This window comes from Crinia signifera, chromosome 12 (genome assembly GCF_055691185.1).
Source record: "Crinia signifera chromosome 12, ASM5569118v1, whole genome shotgun sequence".
Classification (NCBI taxonomy): Eukaryota; Metazoa; Chordata; class Amphibia; order Anura; family Myobatrachidae; genus Crinia; species Crinia signifera.
The window spans coordinates 35,159,185-35,176,520 of NC_139228.1; the positions used below are offsets into that span (position 1 = coordinate 35,159,185).

At 46.3% G+C, this 17,336-nt stretch overlaps 1 protein-coding gene and 1 pseudogene across 6 annotated transcripts in view; one reads left to right on the forward strand and one right to left on the reverse strand.

Annotated features, from left to right (window-relative positions):
- Positions 1–17,336, forward strand: part of SYNE2 (spectrin repeat containing nuclear envelope protein 2) — a 351,025-nt gene that overhangs the window by 256,876 nt on the left and 76,813 nt on the right. For all 6 annotated transcript variants that reach the window (XM_083167027.1, XM_083167022.1, XM_083167024.1 and 3 more), the window contains 8 exons: positions 4,546–4,725; positions 6,878–7,012; positions 7,097–7,251; positions 11,763–11,910; positions 12,424–12,518; positions 13,307–13,541; positions 15,016–15,210; positions 16,880–17,005. In XM_083167027.1, the coding sequence (XP_083023153.1) occupies positions 4,546–4,725; positions 6,878–7,012; positions 7,097–7,251; positions 11,763–11,910; positions 12,424–12,518; positions 13,307–13,541; positions 15,016–15,210; positions 16,880–17,005 (1,269 nt within the window). The remainder of the gene's footprint in view (positions 1–4,545; positions 4,726–6,877; positions 7,013–7,096; positions 7,252–11,762; positions 11,911–12,423; positions 12,519–13,306; positions 13,542–15,015; positions 15,211–16,879; positions 17,006–17,336) is intronic.
- LOC146050863 (5S ribosomal RNA) lies at positions 10,209–10,329 on the reverse strand (annotated as a pseudogene).

Sequence of the window (17,336 nt, forward strand, 5' to 3'; positions counted from 1 at the left end):
GCAGCGGTACGCGTCCTACGACCTTTTCATACCCCCACTATCCACGTCGGCGTGGAGTTGAGAATAGAAAGTGTGGCGAGCGCAGCGACCCACCGAGCCCGAAGCGTGGCGAGCGGATGCAGACACCTTCACAGGTATACGCGTCCCCTCACGAGCTTCACAGGTGTCCGCGCAGCGAGGGGACGCGGACACCTGTGAAGCCCGTGAGGGGACGCGTATACCTGTGAAGGTGTCTGCATCCGCTCGCCACGCTTCGGGCTCGGTGGCTCGCTGCGCTCGCCACACTTTCTATTCTCAACTCCACGCCGACGTGGCTAGTGGGGGTATGAAAAGGTCGTAGGATGCGTACCGCCGCCCCTCGCGGGCTCGCTGCGCTCGCCACGCTTCGGGTTGACGTTGATCGTGGGGTGGCGTTAACAATTGGGGGGGCCATTTCACACTTCAGGGTGCCTATTTGGCCTCTGTGGGCCATTTAACATTGTTCCCTATGGGAAATCGCGGTCATCGCGTCGGTCGCATCGCATGCGATTTTTTGGTCGCATGCGATGCGACCGACGCGATTTTTTTTCCCTTACGATGCCCACGATCAAAATCGTGGGCGCCCTTCTAGGTAAAGAGTACCCTTTCTTTCTACTGCTGATACCTCTCCCTATGCAACCAAGCATCTGACTTGCCTTCTTTATTGCTTTATTACATTTCCTACCTGTATGGGTCATTGGATCGACACATGTTGGGTCAACACGTGAAATAGGTTGACATGGCTGGAAGGTCGACAAGCATTAGGTTGACAATGGAAAGTTTTACAGTCAAAAGGTTGACATGAGGTCTTCACTTTTTTAGCCGACATGTGTCGATAGGTGGTATTTCATGCACTACCATTCACTACAGCATGTTGGGAGAATAATATAGTGTTGCACGTGCAGCAAAGCACTGTGCTGGAAGAATGGCGAGTGCAGCGGTACACTTAGGCAGTGTCCATGTCGACTACGATGACATTCAGGAAAAACTCAGCTTTTAGGTCAACACAAGCTTTTGATCGACAGTCAAAAGGTCAACGTGAGGTTTTCACATTTGTTTGACGGTGTACATGTCGACTGTGTCGTCTTTAGAGACAGTGTACCTCGTCACCTCGGATCTGCTCGTTGTGCTCGCCTTTTAACTGTCGACCTAATGCTTAGGTCAACCTATTTCATGTGTCGACTTAAACCATTTTGACCTTCATTGGTCAACTTAATGCATATCTACCTACTATGGCTTGATCGGTACTTATATGTTAGTTGGGCGCCCACTAAGTAATTTGCTTAGTGGGCTAATCTGTGTAGGGAAATCGCATCGCATGGGCCATGCGATGTGCGATGCGATTTTCCGATGTCATTTATTCACTGCTCTCTCAGCCCTGGGCATCGCATCTGCCACAAAATTGCATGCGATCGCATGTGATTTTAATCGCATACGATTTTAATCGCATGCCATTTTATAGGGTGTGCGATGCCATGACATTAGGTATACAGTAATATTATTGTATGTCCCAAAAATAGGTTTAACGCACCCCCCCCCCCCCCCCCCCACTATCCACTCCTCCCCGAAGCGTGGCCAGTGGCGGCGGAACGCGTCCTCTGACTTTTTCATTACCCCGCTATCCACGTCGGTGTGGATTTGATTTTATATAGTGTGGCGAGCCACCGAGCCCGAAGCGTGGCGAGCGGACACGTAATACATGCAAAGTAATCCGCGTCCCCTCGCTGCGCTCGCCGTGCTTCGGGCACGGTGGCTCGCTACGCTCGCCACACTATATAAAATCAACTCCACGCCGACGTGGATAGTGGGGTAATGAAAAAGTCGGAGGACACGTTCCGCCGCCACTCACGGGGCTCGCCACGCTTTGGGGTGGGGGGGGTGCGTAAAAGCTATTTTTAGGACATACAATCATATTATTATATACCTCATGTAATGGCATCGCACACCCGATAAAATCGCATGCGATTTTGCAGGAGGTGCGATGCAATACTGTGGGTTGCGATGCGATGCGATTTTCCTACGTTACCATCCATATGCTAATTGGGCGCCCAACTAACATATAAGTACCGCTTGATCTAATGACTGTACACCAGTGGCACACTGCGGCAATGCAGGATTTGTCTGTACCTATCTGTACTGCTGGCTGTAGTCCTTGCAAACCTGGCAGCTGCGATATTGGGCAGCATGTGGGGTCATTATTGGATATGTCGGTAAGACTGCAACGCACCTATGGGTTCTGTCAGTAGTGCCAGCAGTGTTCAGGCGGCTTGGCCCAAACACCAGTGTAATAAATCTCACCCTATTTGCCCATTAGGTGTGTGACCAAGCTGACTGGCACACTGTATGTGGGTCGCCTATATATATTTAGAAGAATTATATGTACAGCGTAACCTTGCACACACGCTGCATACCTTTACAACAAAATGTTTTTTTATCATATTGATATATTTTAAGAGCTTAAAATTGAAAAAGTAGCGGCCCTGGAATATTTCCTGGCATTGGTCCCCCGCTCGGACACACTGGCTGATTTACTGGTTGTAGACCGGTCCCTTGTTTACAGTCTAATCTAAGACTCGGCAGCTGGCAGATCTAGACCAGGTTATCCCAGTCTCAGACGTTCGCTTCAATCATCATTTCTAATCTGTGCCGTGCTGTTTGTGCCCATTGTCTCCGGGTGCTGATATTAACCCACAGATGTCACACAGCTTCTCATACCCATGATGGAAATGAATCTGACTTGACAAGGCCGACTTGTGTGTTCTACAGTATGGGATGTACGACATCCATATCCCCAAAATATCAGATTGTTAGGGAGGTTCTGATTAGTAAATGCACGGTTAATAGAGGCAATCTGTGCACATTACTGGTAGTTATTGTTCCCCAAATGCCTGCGCCCATCCACGAGGGTGAGAGACACTAAAGGAACACTGACCCCTCACAGCCAGCTGCAGTCTCTGACCACCAACATCATTCCCAAAATGACATCCCAGTATGCAGTGCAAGCAGCGCGCTGAAGTGCTTGTGCCGAAGCTCAGAGTGCTAGCAGGGGAACATAGGGGCTTATTCAGACCTGTTCACTAGGCTGCATATATCTCCGGTAAACACTGCCGGCCGTATTGTAGAATCTGCTCAATATCATGTGAGCGGAGGCATTTGCCTGCACAATTCCGCTCTGCCGCACGGGAGGAAAATCGATTGATGGTCACTCCCCCATTGAATGATTTTTTTTCATTCCCCTTTGCTAATAAAAGACAGTCTAGACTAACTTTTATTTCTGGACAGAAATGGCCAAATTCGGGGCCGGCGCTGATGCCCCAAGCAGGCATCGGCACACCTGTGTTCGCAGGGGTACGCCCAGTGTTTCTATGGGCCCGCCCTTGCTTCCACCCCCTGCCTGCTCTCTGCCTTCACATCCTGGAGCGAATGCTTCGGCGAGTGTGTGACTCCCCAAAGGCGTTCGCTTCAGGGTTTTCACATGCGCATATCCGAGCCTGTGCAAGCCCCAAACATCGGCTGGTGGATTGAATTATGATCTGAATAACCCCCATAGTTTCCCCTCCAGCACAACTATGGGGGGGGGGGGGGGGCTGCTGATCACTCCGATGTGCTTTGTATACAAGTCTTCTACGATCAGTAAAGGGGGGTAATATAAATCCATGTGAGGCTCAAGGGGGGGAGAATGGGGGGTAGTCAAATTAAAATAAAAATGACTTAAACTAAAAATCACAGGGGAGGAGGACAAAACAACGCGGTATTTTATAGGGGAGGGATATAAAGCAGGATATTTTATTATTTTTATTACTGCTAAGGGTATGTGGGGGTTATTGTTAGGATTTATTACCATTGGCGGGTCTATTGCAAATGGAGGGGTGGGGGGGCTGCTAAGTTCTTTTATAATGGGAGACTTTACATCATTTTTATTTGAAGATATTTACATTTATTCTTTAAAAAAAAACTTTTCAAACTTCATTAAATAATTACTAAAAAATTATGTCTGAGAGGTTTTGTGGAGAATTTTTTTTTATTAGTTAACTGGTTAAATAAGTAACCCTTTGCTTGGCATGTAACCCTGTGCTTGGCATGTAACCCTGTGCTTGGCTAGTGACCCTGTGCTTGGCCTCTCAGCTAGGCTGCACAGTGAGACGGCTAGCGGTATTATGTTAATGCTATATAGTGAAGTGCTTACATTTATGGATTACTTGAGGGGACATTTATCAAGTGCATTCTACGAAATGATGTAGTAGCAGATTGGTTGCCAAGGGCAACTTCTCGTCTGGCTCATTTCTACACACTTTTCCCTGCTTCATACATCTCCTGCAATAATATTACGTAATGCCTTTGTGGAATAGCCGAGTATATACTCCAGAACCATTTGCATTTCAATCTGCAGCGTCTGTGGAGAAATGTAAATGTAAATAGCAATGCTGCTGTTGGAAAGTATGTTTGTGTTGTCGGTCAGGAAAAAGATTGTGCTCTGTATGTGTTCAATTACTGGATGTGATAGATTGGTGTTTTTGTTACATACAGGTGTTGGAACAAAGTCTGCAGGGACTCAGGGCACACAACCTGCAGGTTTCCGAGCTGGCAGACAAGGTGATGCGGCAGTACCCCACTGCTGCTGATGCCATTCATACGGAGAGACAAAACACGTCACACAGGATTGCTCATTTAGAAAGAAGCGTTTCTTCCAAAGCCACTGAATTGAAGGTATTCTAGTATAATTATAATCTATATAACCCTATGTGTCATTAGCATATAGTACTGGCACAAAGCCGGCTGTACTAACGGCAATGGCACAAAGCCGGCTGTACTAACGGCAATAGCACAAAGCCGGCTGTACTAACGGCAATGGCACAAAGCCGACTGTACTAACGGCAATGGCACAAAGCCGGCTGTACTAACGGCAATGGCACAAAGCCGGCTGTACTAATGGCAATGGCACAAAGCCGGCTGTCCTAACGGCACCTGGCACAAAGCCGGCTGTACTAACGGCACCTGGCACAAAGCCGGCTGTACTAACAGCACCTGGCACAAAGCCGGCTGTACTAACAGCACCTGGCACAAAGCAGGCTGTACTAACAGCAATGGCATAAACGTACATGTGCAAACCCCAAACATCGGGGAAGGGGGCAAATTTTGTGCCGCTGAATGAATGGGCCACAGGCCCCATTCCGACAGATGGCGGTACCTGACGGATGGTGATAGAATCGAAAGAAGCCGCTCTAATGAGAGCGGCTCCATTTGTATGTATTCCATTGAAAATGTGATACATGATGTACCCCATATGTTGTTTTTTATTTATTACACTGCCCTACACAGTTGCTGAACTATTTGGTTGCTTTTGGTTACCACACCACTGCGTTCTTTAGAAGCTTTGTATGTAAAGTTTTCCCGTATTGATCAGAGTCCATTCAGTGTGTGACAAGTTGTGGAGATCTTTACACGTACGTTTTTTCTGAATTAGGCAATAATTATTATGATACATTAGTAGGACACTGGCAAGTTTATTTTCAGCTCGGTTCTTTTTCTATTTGACCTTTCTTTTCACGGTACTGTATAATTTTCAGAAGCTTAAGACATAGAAAGGTTCAGTATGCAAATGGCCACAGACAAAAGTAAAAAAAATACAATGTAAGGCGCTTGATATTAAATATGACAAGTGAGTGGTGGTTGTCGCGGTATTTCACAGGATTGCAACCACCTATCTACGGTCCCCTGCAGCTATTGGTGGGACCCTTCTGTTTGGGGGCCCAGATACAATGGTAAATATCAAGGAAAAAACAATTGCACTATGGACCGTGATGGTATTAATACTTTGAATTTGCCGGCAATGGCAGACGATGTCACAGTTTCGGGTTCTCCTCAATGCTTCCTAAACACATTGTGTTTTCGCTCCTATTGAGAAAGTCACGTGAACGTGGCGAAACGCGTTTAGGAAGCTTTGAGGAGAACCCGAAACTGTGACACCATCTGCCATTGCCGGCAAATTCAAATCATTCATCATCCACCCAAGGGCATTGCCCCCCAGTCCAGGACACGACCGCCGCATCAGCACCCATACGCCCACACACTATCAAAGTGAGGCATATCATTACGGCGAAATCAGAACCCACACTGCCTGCCCAGACACTGACGCAAGATCGTACCTGTAACTGCTGGACACCTGTCGGCTGTGTCCCGCTTGGTTGCCTGGGGCAGGAGAGGGAGTCCTCCCAATTTGTGTGCGGCGCTGCAGGATACATTGTACCTTACTGCCACGGGGAGGCTGGAGAGTAGAGGGTGGATTGGACCACACGCTGTGCCGGCAATCTGCAGCGCCCGCCCAGCTGTCGAGTGCCTTTAACGGAGAACTGGGCTGTCTGGCAAGGTACACAGTTCCCCCAGCATAATTGGGAACATCGGGGCAGGTGAGCTCACCTTAAAACATACACACTATTCCTATTCCCTACTCCTTCATCAATTCTTCTGTGAGACTGAGGACGCCCAGTTAAGCAGCAACTTAAATCAAGAAGAAGCAATGACTTTTATAGTGAATCTTCAAATTAGTATAAAAGCATTTTTAATTTAATTGGGCTAATATACCACACTATTCATAATTGTACAATTGCATGTATGTAAATTTTTTTAATTTTTTTTCTTTTTTAATCGTGATTCATAAAGTAAAAACCCTATATATATATATATATATTACATTACTGTTGCTGTGCACAGTGGCAAATAATGCTTTTTTTTCTTCACAAAACTATCCAAAAATGGGAAAATCGTTTTTTTCAGTAACATCAACATTATTATATGCAGAAAACTCTGAAAACTTAGAATTGTGGAAATGTGAGTTTAATGCTTTAAATACATTTTCTAGTCCATCCAGAATGAGGTTGAGTCATTCAAAAGTGACCTAGAAAAACTCCAGTCAAATGTGAAGTTGTCAGCTGATGTGGTCGGCCATGTTTGTCTTTCTGAAAAGGAAAAGGAGGAAAAGTCTGAAGTGATAAAGGTATGTAATTAATAAATCAGCGTAATGGTTGTTGAGACTGGGTAGTAATTAATAAAGAATGACCCTTTGTGTTTGATTATATAGAAGCATCTTTTGGAACTTAGCGAATTAACCAATGATGTTGACCATTTGAATGAGGAGATTTTCACGCTTCCCCTTGATGACCGCACCCAGATGTCACTACAGAACCTCAATCGTATGTGGACTAAAACCATAGCAACAGCGCTAGAAGATTGTAGGTGAGCATCATAATTTATAAAGAAAATGTTAACCTTGTATAAAGTAAATACTGTACTAATATTCAAATCACGTGATAGTAAATTTATATAAAGATACTCTAATTTTACAATACCCTAAAATACACAAAATTATTATTCACATGCAGCTGAATACTGACTGCTGCTTCTGGCAGACATGTCCATCAAATAATTGTTAGCCCTTCCTCCAAAGGGGTATGTTTACTACAATGGGAGTTCTATTGGAGATGGGATGTTCTACTTCTTATTTATGTAGCACCTTCTAGCAGATAATAGATGTAATCTGATTGGTTGCTATCGGCAACATCCAATCTTCAAAAGAACTCCCATTTTGGGACATTTTTCACAACCAACTGCGGCATCAGACTACATGTAATAGCCTTAAGCGTTTCAGCTGTACTGCATATTGCATTAGATTTCCACAGGATATTATAATGTAGCCTCATTTCTTCCACATTATTTAGGGGTGAAGTTAGTGTCCCCATTATCTGCATGTAATCCCTTGATGGCTAACCTTGACACTCCAGCTGTTGTTGAACTACACATACCAGCATGCTCTGCATCAGATTTAGCATGGCCAATTAGCAAAACCGAAGCAGAGCATGCTGGGATGTGTAGTTCAACAACAGCTGGAGTATCAAGGATGTAATCCGATACAAGCTTGTTGCGTCTTGCATTCTTGCAGCATGGTCAGCATGCAATACATGTGTTCCTTTTGTTCCAAAACATCGATGCTTTCCATCACCACTTCAAAGCGGCAAATAGCACTTGTGAAAATTGTGAGGCGTCCATTTACCTGGTGATTTGTACATGCGCCATAGAGAAGTCTCCGAAAACATGGCACCTGGCCCCATGTACCCTGAAACCTATGCATGTGCAGTACACACTTATCACAAAGCTAGAGTCTTCTGTACTGACAGAGACAAGAGTCAGCAGGTCCACAATGTCTAGGTCGACCACTAATGGTCGACAGTGAGTAAGTCGACACCTACAAATGATTGTAATACACTAGGTCGACATTCCTGTGTCGACCCTTTTCATGTCTATCTTTTGCTTGTGTCGACCTACTGACAATATCAACCTAGTGTGACCATTCTTAGGTGTCAACCTACTCACTGTCAACTATTAGTGGTCGACCATATATATACCATAACCGAGACCAAGCCTACGCGGAGCCTGCACACTGGCCCTCTCCTGTCCTTAGCCACCTCTGCTAAGAAACATCCGTCTCCATTGTGACTTAGCAGCTTCCGTTACAACAGGGGTAGATGTATGAAGCAGTGATAAAGGAGGAGGAGTGAGCCTGTGGAGAAGTGGCCTATGACAACCAATCGGCTGCTCTGTATCATTTTATATTATACTATAGATGTTACTTCAGTGCTGATTGGTTGTCATGGGACACTTCTCCTCTGGCTCACTTCTCCTCCCTTATCACCGCTTCATACATCTACCCCACAGTCTCAATGGAGGATGTAACCACTATTATTGTAATACAAAATATACATGAGGCTGGTTTACGGTAGAGTACACCAGATGATGCAGTATGATGCAAGCGGTCAGTATTTTACATACATGGGATTATTCATATCACCCATACACAATGTAGGTTTGTGAAGCCTGGCTACGTTATGATGTAATCATTTCTGAAGTACATACAAATGAAACATGAGGTGTGTATAATGGTCCGACAGTCGGGATCCCAACTGGCCGGACTCAGACAGCATGGCAAGCGCAACAAAGCCCCTTGCGGGGACGCTGCGCTCGCCACCTATTCTATTCTCCCTTTATGGGCGTCGTGGACCCCCACGAGGGAAAATAGCAGGTGGCCGTCAGGAACCCGGCTGTCAGTGTTTTGACAGTCGGGATCCCGACATCGGGTAAATGCATGTCGGGTTCCCGACTGTCGGGACCCCGTCCGGCACCCATAGAATGTGTACAGCAAAATCTTGACCTTTCCTCAACACTGACACCCAGTGCATGTAGTCTGTGTAGCGTTCTAGCATCAGCCATGTCTTTCTCCTGGGATGACAGTCTCCTGCCTGCTATATGTGTTTCTTCCAGATAATAAGGCTTAACAGGGATCATTGCCCTTTAATTATTAAATTTGCAAATATGTAATGAGCGGACCCGCTCATTAAATATGCACTGCGCTGTCTCAGTGTCTATGCTGCCTGAGTCCTAAATACCGTTCAGAGCCGTTCACACTGCATAAAAAAGTGTAGGACTCTGCTTTTTACGCGTTTGCAAATACCGGTTATGTGTAACCAGTAAGTGCAGACTGGAGCTTTCACACTGCAGCTCTAAGCATTTTAAATGGCTAAAAAATCAACAATCAGGGCCGGCGCCACCACTAGGCAAATCTAGGCATTTGCCTAGGGCGCCGGTCACTGGAGGGCGGCATTCCCCCCCCCCCCCCCTTGCAGTCAAGAAATAACAAGCGCTATCCACCTGGCTACGCAGAAGCGCTTCTGTTGTGGAAACACTGGCCGCACGCTGATTGGCTGAGATTCAGCCAATCAGCGTGCGCCGTGCGGCCAGTGTTTTCACAACAGAAGCGCTTCCGCGTAGCCAGGCGGATAGCGCTCGTTATTTCTTGACTGCAGGGACCCCCCGCTGTCGCAAGCTTTATATACACAGCCGAAGGACAGGTACAAACCCCCCCCCCCCGGCACCGGGGCGCCCCCACCCCGACTCGCCTGGGGCGCTCCGGTGCCTTGCACCGGCCCTGTCGACAATATATAGGTTAAGAGCTGCAGTGTGAAAGGGGTATGAATGTATTGACATAGGAGGACCTTTATTCATACCATCATAATTCACCATGTAACAGAAGTGATTATATAATGGTAGCTTAAATCATAGGTCACCTGTCTTTTGTCCATGGGATGCAGTTAGACACTTATGCAATAAACCCTTTAGGCGATATTTTCTGTGCGTGCACAGACATACGGTACCTGGGTATTCCCTTGAGGTCTCCCCTTCTGGTACTAGCCCGGCCCAACACTTCTTAGCTTTCATGTGCAGCATGAGTTTGGGCGTAGTTAGTGTGGTAGGACCGTATGTTTGATTACAGCCAGTGGGTATCTACTTTTTATATTGCAGATAATGTTGTCAGGAAACATTGCATCAATACACACTCCGGAAAGGGAATGTAATTATTCATGCATAGTCTGAATGGTGTATATCACTATTTCTAATCAGAAGAACACCACAATTCAAATGAGCACTTTGTAAATTGCCCAAATGTATTGGTCAGGGGGGGGGGGGATTTACTTTTTAGTGTGCCAGCTGTTTGTAGATGTACAGTATGGTAATTGCTACATATAATGGCTACTATATAGCATTGGAACGATTATGATGTAGAAACATAATACATATATACTGATAGCCGTTCTACTGTAATGCTACTCTGTTGCTATAGCTGAGCTGCACTTACAGCCCCTTTCACAGGGATGATAGGCTGTGCCTTCTGAGCTACAATGTTGCATATATATGTAGCAGATAGTTAGAGTGATACTATTAGAAACGCTTCAAAGTCAGAAATCACCTTTCCCCTGTAAATGCTTGACAAAATATCTGCAATCAGTTATTTCGTTCATACATCATAATGAATAGTGGCAGTTAGGAGCTCCAATGCTGAATCTATCTGCAGGGGCTGATTAATGTGGAACAAGAAATGAGCATTTCTAGAATGCAAGATTCTACCCTTTTGATTGCTTGGTAATAAGTAGCTGCAATGAAAAGTCCCATCTCTGCATGACCATGAGAATTGCTGAAAAAAAGCAAATAAAGGAGCAGGGTGGATCCCCTTTGTTAATGATACCATCTCCCTCTTGGAATAACTGGATATTTGGGGAGCTTGTTACACTGCGCCCGATCTCCTGGGCGGTGTCGATGCACGTGTCCCAGTGTCCTATACCGTCCTTTTTCCTGGGCGGGTGCCGGAGACTAGGTCCTGCTCCAAGTCCTTCCACGCCACTAGTAGAGTCTTAGCCGGCTGAGCTGCAGACCTCAGTCACGTGGTTTTCTTGACTTGACGTACGTTTCGCTTAGAGAAGCTTGTTCACTGTGAACTCCTTCCTGCGCATCCTTCCTCTACACATTGTATTCAATGATTGCCCCTTGGAAAAAAAAAAAACGGAATTCTCCCGGTATCCCACACAGGTGCTGAACTCGGACTTCATTACATCATGCACTTAGGGGTTGATGTATGTGGCAGTGATAAGGGAGGAGAAGTGATAATCAGCTCCAACTGTCACTTTTTAAACCACTTTAAATCAGCTTCTAGATATAATTTATCAAGCACATTCTACAAAATAAACGGTAGAATCTTATTGGTTGTTTTGGGCAACTTGTACAATTGTTGTCCACCAGTCAGACAGAGAGCTGAAAAAAATCTTTACCTTTAGTACATGGCCGGGTAACCCTATTCTGTCATGAAAGTCTATGTGATATAACTTTGTAGTTAATGAGTAATAATAATTTCTTTAAAACAGGGAACAGCGGATGATTGAGCTAGAAAAAAACAACTTTTTCCAGAATTATGAAACATGGATGCAGAGTCTGGAGAAGATGGAGAACAGTTTGACGGTGGGAATCGCAGGGACATTTGAAGAACTGAGAAAGCAGCAGGAAGTGTACGAGGTACGGGGTCTTGCAAAACGGTATGATGACCCCAAGTGGGAAAATGCAGCGATTGTGGGAACTATTGACTTGTTAGTAGAATCAGGGCACCAGACTCAGCTTGGGGTCCCATCGGCATTGTAGTCGCTTTGCATTAGACGTCTTGTATCATCAGTCGGTATACAGTCCTTAGATTTACTCCATTAAGGTCAATATGCATTGTGTTGACCACTGAAAGTCATCAGGCCTTAGGTCGACATGGGTAAGGTTGACAGTCAAAAGGTCGTGTCCTTGATAGTTGGATAGTCTCTACCTTATACCAATTCGCTATCCCATCCCAATGGACAGATAAGGTTTGCATGCGGTACCAAGCTCATAGGTGCATCCATCTGTCGCCTACCGGAAGATGCAAAATGCTACTGGCAGCTTGTGTGCATTTCCTGTACTGACGGGCGTATTTGCTGGCGAATGGGCCACAACGTCCCACATTGCTGCTGTTATCTGTCTGCACAATGATGGTGTTTTATTTTGCAGAGACTTCACGCTGAGATTGCCATCAATGAACACATTTTACCTTCTTTTGTGAACAAAGCTTTGAGTGTCTTGGAGTCAGAGAAAGAGGAGCATCGGTTAGTATAATATGTCCCCCTACTGCTTCTGTATGTAAAAATGGGAGACGCAACCAATGGTTTCGGTATGGCATGTATATCTGGTATTGGGTCCTGTTTCATATGCATCTCTCTCATATCCTGTGCCCTGATATACTGTACATGTAATACCATGTGGGACCCTGTAATCAATAATGTGTCCCTATATACACTGCTGAAGTGCCATATATTGTCATGTGGTTGGGTGCAAAGTCCCGGCAATCCCAATCCCAATGGTCGTGATGTCAACAGCGCCAACGGTCAAAATATCAGAGATTTTAGGAGCTATTTAAATTCCATGGCTCAGCCTAAAGCCCCCCATACACGGTCCGTTTTGCCGGTCCGTTTTGTACTTTTAAAGTACCCCTCGTATCGGATCGCATGCCTTGTGCATGCTTTGTGCATGCACTGCGATCCGATACGATGTGTACCTAGTACAAAAAGTATGTGCAGCACATACTTTTTGTACCGTACTATGTGATGCGCGGGAGCGCGCATCGCATAGTACAAAACGGAGCCGGCTAAAACGGACCGTCTATGGGCTCCATAACTCTTATTGCCACCTCCCGCAGCCTAACTTAACACCCCTCCTTCAGCTTAACCCTCCTCCTAATGCTGCCAGACCCTGTATGCATCCCCATGTCATGTGTTTCCATATACGGTAATAAGACAGGTGCTAAATAATGGGGCCCGGTTTGTTTGAGGGGCCCCACAGGGTCTAAAATAAGTATAAATATTAAAATGAGTATACATCATGTGTTTTTTCACAGAAATGAGTTCATTTTAAAGCTTACCTCCTTAAAAGAGAAGTGGCAGAGCGTGATCCGGCTGGTGCAGCAGAGGAAGAGGGAGATCACCGTCCTTCTGAAGCAATGGCGGCAATTCAGAGTCTCACAACAAAGGCTTGGGAAATATTTGCTTGGCTTACAAGATGTCGTTTCCAATGTCCGCAGCCAGAAATGTCACAGTCTGCTCAACGCAGGGAAATTCCAGTATCATTTCAAGGCAGGTTTCATTTACATGTATTATAATAACATAGTATGTACAAGAAATGTAGGAATGGGACAGGAGGTTTTGATTTCGAGATAATGGGGCTGATTCGAGGATCGCAGCTTACAGAGTGCCAGAGAACCCCCCCCCCCCTTCCTCCCCCACTGCTGAGCCCCATCACTACCATGCAAGGGGTTGTGTAACTGACACACCCCCTCGCATGCCACCGCTGCAGGAGAATTCATTCGATGGTCCCGAGCATCGAATGGTTTCTCCTGGCTTCGCAAAAAGTCAGTGGATTTTTATCCGCAGCCGCCGGGATAAAGATCAGGCGGGCGGCTGACGCCCACCCCTGGCACACCTCATCCCGCCCGTGTACCCATGGGAACGCCCAGCGTTTTTATGGGGACATTCATGAAATGCTGTGCCCATAGGTGCCGATTCTGTGGGTGCTTGAGGGCCCGGGCATCCACGGAAATTCATGAGCACCCACCCGCTCAGCAGCGGCCCACCCGCCCGTGTCCCACTGCACTCCCCCCTCCCTCGTCGCTGGCACAGGTACTGTGTGGGCATTTATGTATTTGGCACTGTGTGGGCATTTATGTATTTGGCACTGTGGGGGTATTTATGTATTTGGCACTGTTGCCATCATTTGAATATTGGAGACATATGTGCTGCGTAATATAAATCAGTATTATTTTGTGGCCACGCCCCTTTCCCATGAAGCCACTCCCCTATATTTTTGGCTTGAGCACCCACCAGCAAAAACATAAATAGTCACCTATGCCGTCGCTGTCTGCCCCCGGTCCACCCTGATCCCTGCAAACTGCCTCGGCGACTATGCAAGTCGTCAAAGCCGTTCGCAAAGGGACGCTGCACATCCGCATCAAAGACCTTGCACATGTGCAGTCCCCAAAACATCGGAACGGGACCAAATTCGGCCCTTTCTGAGTACATTAGAATCACCCCCAATGTGTGAATGATCATGGGGCTTCTTTTCGGCTGCGACCAGAGGAAATATAATTAGAAGGCAATTAACCATCAAAGGGTTTTCCGTCTGTGTGGACACATGCGAGCCGATGTGTAAAGGGTGAGGGAATTTTGGGAGCGGGGGGGGCATGCCTTCGCCAAGGCGGCATTAACCAGTTTGCAAGGCTCCAAATATACACAGCGTAGTGAGCATGTCTGAATTCGACCCATTGTTTCTTGGTACTTGGGTGGAACCCATATGCTACAGGCTGCTAGGTTTATAGGTAACACGTTCCTTCTGTGATCATCACCCCCCCCCATGTGCAGTGTCTTGGAAGGTGCTGTGTATTTCGTTAGCATTAGAAGTTGCCTATAGCAACCAGTAAGCTGCTTCTTATCATATTACAGAATGTACATGATAAATACTAGCTAATGTTTGATTGGTGGCCGTGAGCAACTTCTCCGCTCCTCAGACAAGTTCATATATTACCCCCTTAATGTGCAATTGTTTTCTATCCAGGACAAGGAGCAACAGCTCAAGAGGTTCCAGCCCAGTTACTACAAAGCCATCAGCAATGGCAAAGACCTACTTACAGTCGCTACACCGGAATGCAAAGATGTTCTTCAGCAGGATCTGACCAAACTTCAGGATCTATGGGAGAACACAGCACTGCAGTTACATGCTATTGTCACCCACTTTAATGACATTGCTCAGGTAAATGACACTGGCTAATGCTGGATAATACTGGAAGCTGGCTGAGGTTTACTTTCTCCTGTATAAGAATTGTGGCAAGGTTCCAAACATGCTGTCGTGAAACTACACATCCCAGCATGCCGTGCCATAGTTTTAGCATTCTCTAATAGCAAAACTGTGGCAAGGCATGATGGGACTTGTAGTTTCACAACAGCTGGAGGGAAGCAGGTAGGACATTCCTGTTCTAAACCCTAACCTAGGATGCTTTAGGGTGTGATTTTTGAATGCATTCCATCATTATTAGCTGCAGGTTCTGGTGTGAAGTAGCTGATATTCTGGCAGTCCTAATGTGAGCATCATTTCTACAGCCACAGCCAAGGCATGCTGAATCCGGGATACGGTCATTAGGTACACAGGTCATTAGGTCGACTCATGCATTATGTCGACATGGGCAAGGTTGACAGTCAAAAGGTCGACATGGGGTTTTTCACTGTTTTTTTTAGCCGACATTTGCCGACAGGCGGGATTTCATGTCCTACCATCCACTAGGGCGTGGTGGGAGAATAAAAGTGTGACAGCAGCATGGCGAGTGCTGCGAGCCATGCGAGGGGACACGGTGCTACGGTTCAGTGTCCATGTTGACTGTGTCCTGTGTTGAAATTCGGGGAAAAAACAGTGAAAAACCCCATGTCAACCTAATGCCTGTGTCGACCTACACCCATGTCGACCTAAACCCATGTGGATCTTTCTGCATGTCGACCATTCTCTGGTAGACCTAATGATCTATACCCCTGAATTCATAGTATGTTCAATTTACTATAATGCAGGATTTGTGGAGGGATGTTTCCAAAAGTTTCATTTTAGTGTGATTGGAGCCAGACCATGAAGGATGCATAATTAGCATGTAATGAGCTGTAGTCTGCCCCAAATTATGTACAGTTTATGTATTACAGTACATAAGACATGCAGGGATCACGGTAAGCCACTTATACCCCTTTCACACTGGAAAGCGCTTGCAAGCCGGGTACAAAATCCCGGGTGCGACCCGGCTTTCGTGCGCTTTCACACTTGCTGCCCGACCCGGCATAAAGCTGGGCTGGTGACTTAATCGGGAGGCGGGGCTGGGGTGGCGCTGGGATATGACAGCAGCTCCCAGCTACGCCTTTACAGTGCAGGGAACGGGTCCATCACATCGACCCGGGTTACTCTTTCACACTGCCCGCGAGCGTTCTGGGTCCAACCCTAAGCAAGACCTGGGTTGAAAAACCGGAAAGCTAATCCTGAGATAATCGTTGGGGACCCTTTCACACTGACCAGTTTCCCCGGTTGTTTCGTGTTTATGTGCAATAACCTGGGAAATATTTGTCATTGTGAAAGGGGAATTACAAGAGCCCCTCTCTGGTGTGATGAGTGAGCACTCACATCCACAGGCATACACACACATAGACACACACACGCGCACGCGCACACACAGCAGACCTGGTAGGAAAACCTGCTACCACTGGGCATGTGCAGCAGCTCCATCCTGCCCATTATACTGCATGTATTGGCCGCTGGCCAGGTTGTGAGGAAGGGGGAAACCCCCCATTGCATTTACCTATTGTACCTGTATGTGTGCTAAGAAGTCATTTTCCATACTGATATGGTATACTACACATGTGGCGATGGTCTCATTTGTTGCCTTCTTTAGAAGAGAGAGCATTTGGAACAGAAGATTGAGGACAGAAGACAGGCTCTTCATACACTGAAAATGAGAGTAGACGAGCCACTGCCAACGCTCCACGAGGACCTACACAGAGCTAAGGAGCCCATTAAGGTATATACCTGTACATGGAAGTACAAGGTGTATTAGACCAGCCAGTCTCCACTGTAACGTATGGAGCTGGAAGAGGTCCTGAGATTGCAGAGGAATAAAGCAGATTGTACATGTACTGTACATAACAAAATCCAATTATGTGACGTAGGTCAATGCCACAAGGGAGACATGCACAAGTTCGCCGTTGACAAAAGGTTGACATGCACTGGATTGGCACTGTCAAAAGGTAGTTACAAGCATAAGGTCAATATGGTCAATGGTCGACACTTAAAAAAGCATGGCAACCATGCGAGGTACACGCTCCACATACTCAGGAGTTTACAAAATATGT